This window comes from Ornithodoros turicata, chromosome 7, assembly GCF_037126465.1.
Source record: "Ornithodoros turicata isolate Travis chromosome 7, ASM3712646v1, whole genome shotgun sequence".
NCBI classification, from domain to species: Eukaryota; Metazoa; Arthropoda; class Arachnida; order Ixodida; family Argasidae; genus Ornithodoros; species Ornithodoros turicata.
In genome coordinates, this window is record NC_088207.1 from 18270079 (window position 1) to 18279275 (window position 9197).

The 9197-nt window shown below is 48.6% G+C and overlaps 1 protein-coding gene across 1 annotated transcript; it reads left to right on the top strand.

Moving 5' to 3' along the window:
- Positions 1-2028: 2028 nt before the first annotated feature.
- Positions 2029-7066, top strand: LOC135399622 (uncharacterized). Its single transcript, XM_064631346.1, has 3 exons — positions 2029-2274; positions 6351-6665; positions 6804-7066. Exons 1-3 carry the CDS (start codon positions 2119-2121, stop codon positions 6987-6989), a joined length of 657 nt encoding a protein of 218 aa, XP_064487416.1. The 5' UTR covers positions 2029-2118; the 3' UTR covers positions 6990-7066.
- The last annotated feature ends 2131 nt before the right edge of the window (positions 7067-9197 follow it).

A 9197-nucleotide genomic window follows, 5' to 3' on the forward strand; every position in this document is an offset into this window, starting at 1 on the left:
TTGGTGCAAAGTGTTCAGATGACGAGGTACTGAAGACTGCAGCCTTTGGGTTCCATAATTAGTTCGAGAGAAGGGCTCAATGAATCTGTCCGTGTTGCGAAAGGAATAATGTTTAATGTTGGGTCGAACATTGGCGAGGGTGAATAAGTCATTTACGGTTTTCAGAGACTGTTTATATGATAAGGCTAGACGAGAGGGGTAGTGCTGAAAAACGGGGAGAATACCGTGCTTGCAAAACAGTGTTTGAGTCGTGGCATCATGTGGAATCCCCTCGATGAAGCTGAGGGTCCTTTTTTGTAGTAAGAATAGGCGATGGAGGGTAGTTTCGGTGGCAGATCCCCAGACAAGAGTGCAATAACTTAAACGAGAGTGGATTAGTGTCTGGTAAAGCACAAGCTTCCACCAGCTGGGCAACATGTATTTTAGCTTACTTAATGCGCCAATATCAAACACGACGTCCATTAGTCTGTGAAACAGGTCCCCCAAACTCACCTCGGAAAAGCGTGCAACGAAGAAGGCCGCCACTAGATACCCCACTGTTGCCGTTCCGGATCACTTCAGCGTGCTAAGTTTAGCGGCAAAATGTTTTTGTTGTTTCTGCGAATGAATCTAGTCTTTATATGTCCAAATAAAACGCGTATAACAACTTTCTGTGTCGTGTTTCACTTTTTGGTCCCGTTTTTAAACGTGTTGAGCGATCGGAAGGATCTAGTGCACTGCTGCGTGCATCACATAGCGTACCTGTCGTACCAGGCGCCGCAGGCGCAGTCGTCCATTTCTCCTTCGGTGACTTGGCCTGGCTTGGATTGTGCTTCAACTGGATCTTTAGCGCGCTACAATCAAACGCAAGGCAACGTCTGGTAACAATGGGGTATCTAAGGGCGGCCCCCGGCATTGCACGCATCGGAATAGCAACAAATACATGGGAAAATGGCGACCTTGGGGGACCTGCTGTGAAAAATCGCCGCCGTTCTGCTTCGAGAAGTGCCCGATAAACAGCACACCAGCCGCAGGATGCACGCTCAATGCTGTTGTTGCTTTAGCATGTGGACGTGCTTACTTCCTGAAAGGGCTCGCCGTTGTCGGTCTCACAGAGGTGAGCAACGTGACGACTGACGCCCTGGGGGAATGTGCGTCCTGGGCCGACTTCTAAGGGAACTGTGCCGACATATGACCAGCTCCCGTGGCTCAGTGCTTAGCATGCTGACCATGTCACGTTGAGACTGGGAGGTACCCGGGTGCTGTCTGGGGTTTTTTCTGAGTTTGCCTCAGACGCTTTCATACGGGACTCAGTGGGAAGCTTCCTGAGTGCGACGATCTCACGGTGTAAAAAAAAAAGCGCTGGTAGTAAAAAAGTAACGTTTAATGCGTGGCCCGCGACGAGCCCGCGAAATCGCTAGCGGCGCCATATAGCTGTGGACACCGGGTTCGAGCTGGCGCCGCCGCTCGATCCCTGCGCACAGGCGCCTCCTCGCGATGGTGGCTCGGCATGCTCGCATTTCTCACTGGAGTCACTCAGACTCTCTCATAGTGTTGTTCCGCACTCGACCGAGTGCTTGATCGAAGTGGTGGAACCTGGCCACTGCATCTGCAGGGTCCCTCGCTCCAAAAGGATTCTTTGAACGATGATAGACAAAATAGTAAAAAAAAAACAATAGAAAAAAGACAGAAGAAGAAAACAAAACGGCCGACAAATCCACGAAGAAGAAGCCTGGGGAGAAGAAGAAGAAGAAGGTAGGCAGAAACCCTGGCCAATCGCCCTGTGTGGCTGGCGGCCACTGTTCCTAGTGGTGGAAGAAGAAGAAGAAGAAGAAGAAGAAGAAGGTAGGCAGAATAAAACTCAAATGGTTAGGAGCATATAAAAGTCTTTGGTTTGTTGTCCCTTCCTTTCCAATACGAATTTGCGCTCTGAGTAACTTTGGTTTATTAATTGCTCTGGCCAATCTTCCTTTGTGGATCATGGTCAGCAGAAGGTATACGTACATTTACATTTAGTATACCTTTACCATGGTCAGTACCTGAGAGGACGAAGAAGAAGAAGAACGCGTTCTATTGCTGTTCAGTCTGCCGTTAGCCGTTAGGCATCAATAATCGAGGCATCAAAGGCTACCTTTGAGAATGATACATTTTGTGATCGTTCTGCTGTTACTCAATCTTGTTGAGACACAGAGCGTTGAGAATGCTACTGCGCATAAAGGCATCGTTGATCCAGAAAATGCTTCCCAGCAAGCCTCTGCATCCATTACATCGGGGACTCCGTCTACCACAGAAAAGGTGAGACATAATCTTATCAGAATAACGTCTTACAAATCGCGGAGTGACCGATATGAGTGGGATGTAGTGATGCAAAATTATTGAAGTTTTGAACCTCGGTAGAAATGGATGTCTAATCGCATCCCTATCTTTACGGCAAAATGTTCTAACATTGAATAATCTTAGGTTTCACCAAGGCGTGTGAAAGTACGCACTTAGTGTAATTTCTCCAGTGTTATACCCCTTATGTAGTGTCGCAAGAGAGTATAGATAAACATCAATTAAATGCTCACAATTTATCAATGCAATATAAGCGAGGAAAATATTTGTAGATGAACATTTGTATATGGAGCTCCTTACGGACCACTGTCAGTCTTAACGAAACAGGACTACAGAATTAACAGAAAATACGAATGAAACAAGAATGAACGCTGAATATTGTGCGAATAAAATTGGCCATACTCTTTGGCGCACTGCCAAACACGTATGACATGCCATAGAATTACTAGCATTGCAGTAGATAAAGGACGACGACTCCATTTTGGATGCGAAAGAACCATACTTTCGGGGGTTTTTAGCAGTTTGGAAATAGTCTATGGAAACGACACAATAAAAGAACCTGTCAAATCAAAGATCAGCAACGTAATGTAAGCCTATTGACTTATCCTATTTTACGCATCGTTATCGTTGAGAATTTCCAATCTTCCAAAACTCGTTACTCATTCCTAGGCCATGAACCCGAACGTGCCATTGCACACGATCACTCGGACGATTCCTTTCCGTGCAGGTGATCTTCAATTCTCGCGATGCAGGTTATGGGTTTGTGGGATATGTAATATGTAATATGGACATGTAATATAGTTCATGTAGCGCACACTTACATGCACTTCTCGCGAACACAGTCTATGGTACGCTGTGCCGTTGCGTGTAGTCGGCACATTCACATCTCCCAATTGAACGTCTCCTTCACTTACAGTATGGTCGGTAACCAAGCCGTTCTTGCCGTCGATGAGGCTAATGCTAAAGTTAGTCTCCACACACAATGAGCGGCACGTCACTGCAGTGCGCAGTTTTTATCTCGGGGAAACTTTAGTAGCGTTTTAGGAGTTCACGGCAGGAGATTCCAAGTGAGGAAGAGCTTGATGTCGTCTCGTGAAACGCTTTGCGAGAGGTAGACTGCGACAATGATGATTCTACGGCCATTGATAGTGCTCTCGATTGCGCGCGTCTCCCCCGCTTCTCGCTTCGTTTTGATGGGCAGACACATGGAGTGAGTGCAATTTGCACTTGCTTGGCGTAAGACACCAGCCGCTCTGCTATCTTAGAGTATGCGGAACGACGTGCACCTGCATCCGGTTATCCCCCTCCACACACGGATCATCAGTCCACGTTTCCGTGAGCTCGAGCACATGCGCCTTCATAAGAACTGCGTCGCCCTGAACGTCAATTCTGCGTCTGTCAAGTCTGAACGTTTGCTACGGCCGTGCTCAGAGTTACGATCATGCCAGGACCAGCTGGGGGCTTAATTGCTTCATCGTCGTTACGGTCATTACAACCTAACGATTGGCGGGAAATTCGAAAAGGTGGACACGTGACACATTGCGCGTGACGTGTACCACGGCCTTCACGTATCGCGCGAAGAGCGCCGTGCACGTGTTTTATCACGTGCCCACCTTTTTAAATTTCCCGCCCGCCTTTTTGAATTTCCCGCCACTCGTTAGCTTGTAACGACCGTAACGACGATGAAGCGATTAAGCCCCCTGGAGCGCGTGGTTTCGCCATCTACGACCGACTCGAGAAGCTTCGCGCCTCGCGTCTTCGAAACTCGTCGTAGTGATATTTGTCTGTGTTGCGCTTGGTGTGATAGAACAAGTGTCCTTCCATATTAGTGATGTACAGGCCCTCGAGGCCAGTCACTCGCGACATGGCAACATAGATGAGGTGTTGCGGTTGGGACTTGCTATAGGAGTAAAATACCTTGTTGTATGTCGCACCTTGCAATTTCTGAATGGTCATGGCGTTGGCCTAGGCGAGAAGGAAGTGAACGCGTTTCCAGGCGACACATGTTTTTGGTTGTTGTTGTTGTTGTTGGTCACCATGGTGGTGCCCGTTCTTAGGTTGATGGGAACCCTGTTCGGACTGAGACAAGGGAGGATGGCACGTAGTGAGGTGGCATTGACTATACTTCACTAACAACTCGGAGCCATAGACGGACGATGCTACCTACTCCATCGTTCTTGAATAATTTGACAGTCCCCATCGAGCTGTTAACGATGCCGTCGTGCAAATTGACATCTGTTGTGATCAGGTCGTTTACGCTTTAAGTCCGTGGTGTCGGACGATATTGACGACATAACCGAATGACGCAGTCACTGGGGAGTTTCAGCAGGTCGCAACCGCTCTATGAAAACGATACAATAAAGCAAGCTGTCAAAACAAAGATCCATAACAGAGTGCCCGTCACTTCAAATAAATATGGACTTGACGTATTTTAGGTCTCGCTGTCATGAAGTACTTCGAATTTACTAAATCCCCGCCCGCCGAAACGTTTGTTATCAGCCGAGGCGCGCAATAAAGAAACAATCGAGGGTGAGATAACGCACTGCTAGAGTGACAGCGTCCCTCTCCGCTGACGCTGCACTTCCGAGGCCCAAAAGTGCGTCAAAGAAGCGTAACTAAAATTCTTTAAGCCTGGTTTAGAGTCCGACGGAGCGGGGCGTAACATAGCGCTGCGCACAGCCGCGCATCGCGAGCCGCCGCCGGTGACTTCGGCGCGGCTGCAACGCGCGACTACTCCAGCCGCCGTCCGGGGAGTAAAACAAGGCTCTACATCTGCCGGTGGCCAGCGAGCTGTGCATGGCGTGGACTCCGGTAGGCTCGTATTTCCCAACATGGCGTCGCCCATTAAGTTTTTGATCGAAACTGGAAAGGAACATCCGTGCCCATATAATAAACGACGGATGGAGTATAGAGACAAGCAAAAGGAGAGCAACCGGAAAGACATGCGACTTTCTTACTTAAATTCAGTGTTCATGTTTGTGGGCACCAAGCGTATTACAGTAATACAAACATAACAGTGCCAACGATGAGAACACGGATTGTCTTGAGTCGGATTCCAGCACGCGGGTACAGATATGACTGCTTTCCCACTACGAGATGTTAAATATCTCCGGTGCTGTTTTCGTCGCGCTGCGCCGACTCGCGTTGGTCTGTGATCCCGGCAGGAGGAGAAAGCGCGGCGTAGCGGACGATGGCGGGCGGCCACGGGCGAAGACTACGTCGGACTCCAAACCAGCCTTTACTGTGGGTTAGAGCCCTGCGCGGATGAGGTTTTTGGCATCCGCATCCGACCCGCATCCGCGCACACGTTATCCGCATCCGACCCGCATCCGCACCACACACAACAGTTTACATCCGCATCCGATCCGCTGAGCAAAACGCACCATCCGCATCCGATCCGCAAAAAACCGCAGGTTTCGAAAGACGCGTAAAGACCGCCGGAAGCATGTTGGTATAATTTCGGATGCCTCCATGCTGTCACGGAAGGACTCAGTCATGACGACAAGCAAAGGTAAACCTTTCAACAAACGCGATATGGAGAGACTTCTGGAACGCGTGGAACGCTACTTCATCGGCGCTCGCGCGGTTCGAGACGCCTGAATGCCACCTCTCCCGTCTTGGCGCCGTGCATGGTCAAAGATGAACCAGAGCATGCGCTCGCTGTCGGCTGTCGGCGCGCAATACAAATAAATTGCGGGTGGAAAAATGACAGCACGCGGTATATCCGCATCCGATCCGCTACCGATCCGCTGCCTTCGTATCCGCATCCGATCCGCATCCGACCTCGAGCCATCCGAATCCGATCCGCACACCGCAGGAAGTGCTAAATTTTCATCCGAATCCGCAAGTATACTGCGGATATCCGCGGATATCCGCTTCCATCCGCGGATGGTGCAGGGCTCTACTGTGGGTTCCTTCAAGACGATCCGCCGGCACTTGGACAAGGACAATTCAAGCTGACAGTTCGATGCCGGCACCGCCTAGATCGAGCGCCGGACGGGCGTAATACAATGCTAAAAATGATATTTTAAACGCAGGTCAAAAATTGTACTGCAGCTGCCAGTGACCCTTTGCTGACGTCGTCTAACATAGACGATGCCTTGAAGCCGAGGAGTCTCCGCGGTGGCAAGAAGATGACGAACCGGAGTGCCACATTGAATCTACCTATCTACATGCGGCCGAGGCGTGCGAATGTCCCACGAGGGTCTCAAATTTTTTCCGTCATTGCTTGCGTCGTGGTGGCCGTGATCGCCGGTACGATCGTGCTCGTGTTTGTTATCCTGGTGGTCACGGCCTTCGTAAGTGCTTTCAAAGGCCCCTTCAAGGCCACCAGTGCCCGACTTCTGAAGCGAGTAAGACCTTTTAACTTTAATGTAATTACTTTAGTTTCAACATTCCATGTGATTTTCTATGACCGGATGACACGCGTTCTAGGCAATGAGTTAGAGTATCGCCCTTAAAATAATAAAATATTGTTCTTTCTTGAACAGCTCACTCGAAGACTGACGAGGAGCGGGGACGACACAACCGACCTCCTGCAGAGTATGAGTCGCTCAGCGTCGGGTCCCATGGAGCGAGCCGGTTGCAGCGGCGAGGGCCAACGGCGGGTAGTGCCCTACCCACGAAACGTCTTCGTTCCGTTTGAAAGCATAGATGTACGTGCGAGAATAGTTTAGCAGTGTGCGACAAAATCAACCGAACCGAATAAACGAATACTCATCTTATTGCACACAAAAGCTGCTCGTCTCGTTTCGAATACGACGGTCAAACGTATTATGTCAAAGGGGAATGGAATGTACTCGGAACATATATTTTTCTACCACCTCATAACAACCTACTTCCCCAAGGAACTGTCTAGCAAAATGGAAAGCGCGCATTTGCTGAGAAAAACTCTCCACTTCACGCCACACAGACCAACCCCGAAAAAACCTCTTCGCACCCGGAGTGTGTCCCACTTCAAGTCTCTTCTTTCTCTCTCATACTCTCTTTCCTGTCTACGTTTATTCCCCTAACCGGGTATCCGCACGAGCGACTTTTTCGGGCGAGATCTTGGGGGAGGCGCGAGGGCGACAGGAGCGGCGTCACAGTTTCTTGGGTGCACATGAACAACGTCACGTCTTCTCGCGCACTCGTCTGCCGCCGAGAGATTCTCTGCGCGCTCCACAGAATTTCTCCGACGAGAAATTGCGTCTGCTAGCTGCGCTGCGTTCAGCGCCGTCCTCCGTCGCGTGTTTGAGTAACATCTCCACAGACTTGTGCGTAACGCGTTACTAGTAATTGCGTTACTTGTAATCAATTACTTTTTTGAGCAATTTTTCGAGTAATCAATTACTTTTCTGAGTAATCGATTACTCAGTAATTGATTACTTTCCCGGCAGAGACTCATCTTTTAGATGTTCTGCCCCAAGTCAAGATCTTCGTGCCGTCAGCCCTTGTTCTGGAATGTGAGGGTCTCTCCCCCTAATCTGTTCCTACACCAGTGTGGTGGTACCTTTGTGGTAGCTTTTGAGGTTTAGTGAGTCATGGGGGAAATTCCACGCATGATCTTCCACAATCGGGTCAACGTCTTCCCGGGCGATAACTACAGTAGACGTACATATTTTTGGGTTATTTCAGCTGTTACACTGTTGAACTTTCCTTTTTTTTCTTATTCTTTTTTTTTTTTTTTTGCTGAGGCACACAAAGACGGGTATAATTTGCGTGAATGCAGAGTAACGACCGGAGTAACGCGTTACTTTTCTACTCGTTACTCAATTACATTTGAAGTCCTGTAATTGGTAACGGTAATCAATTACTTTTTCAGTACAAGTAACGGTAACGGTAATCAATTACTTTTTTCGAGTAACGGGCACAAGTCTTCTTCTCCACCGTCCGTTCGGATGCGCTTGGCATTTCTTCCGCGATATCTCGTTGGCGCGTGCTTTCCTCCTCGCTCTCCTTCGCCGACATCTCGCCAGATAAAGTCGCTCGTGCGAATACCCGGTAATAGAGAGTGTATTGGCATCAAAACGAGAAAAACGAAGACCAACCTCAGGGGAGCCGGCTTCCTGTAGCATCTCAAACAGACTCTCAAACACAGTTCTGAATGCCAACTCTCGCCCAGCGACTAAGGCTGCTTAGAGATTGCCATACGCGTCAGTTTCGCCATGCAACAGTCCATGACACTGGAAAGCTCGCAAGTGGGGTAACAACACGAGGACGAGGACACCTAATAAATTCATTGCTTAGATCCGGCATCCTACGTGCGTATCTCATATACAGTTTCAGATAAATCCCGGCCTTTCCCCTTTTAGCTTTCCTTCTCCTTTTTCTGCGAATAATCCCCCCCCCCCCCCGGGCCACATAATTTGAGAACGGCGCCACTTTGTCGGGAACCTTTTTTTTTTTTTTTGTAAGCATTTCTGACCATCATTCCGTACCATGGACCATAAGTGTCATTCAGGCTGAAATTGATATGCGCACTCATTATTTAGCTGAAAATAAAAATCAGTTCTCCGAGAACGACAACTTTCAAAGTACATATTTTTCCGAGAAAAGAAATTTAATCTGGTCGAGTCCTTTTTGCGAGTAATTAGTTGGCTTCGGATTACATATTTTCATCGCATAGGAGCGCAAAAAAGCAGCTCTTTCTCAGCCCCCTCTTGCCAAGCATGGGGAAGAACTCGTAATTTTGAGACGGATAGCGCTCCGAAAGGGCTCCTCATGCGCTCCTACGCGAGAAAAATACGTAATCCGAAACCAATTAATTACTGGCAAAACGACTAGACCCGATGATATTTTGTTTTGGAGAGGTATGTACTCAAAATACCCCATGGTGTAGTAGATGTTGCGACTGTCTCACACGTACTTTGAAAGTTGTCATTTTCACGGAATTCCTTTTATTT

Coding starts and splice junctions, on each gene's coding strand:
- LOC135399622 (XM_064631346.1), top strand. CDS start 2,119: ATGATACATTTTGTGATCGTTCTGCTGTTACTCAATCTTGTTGAGACA. Junction 2,275..6,350: donor CTCCGTCTACCACAGAAAAG/GTGAGACATAAT, acceptor TTTTAAACGCAG/GTCAAAAATTGTACTGCAGC. Junction 6,666..6,803: donor GTGCCCGACTTCTGAAGCGA/GTAAGACCTTTT, acceptor TTTCTTGAACAG/CTCACTCGAAGACTGACGAG.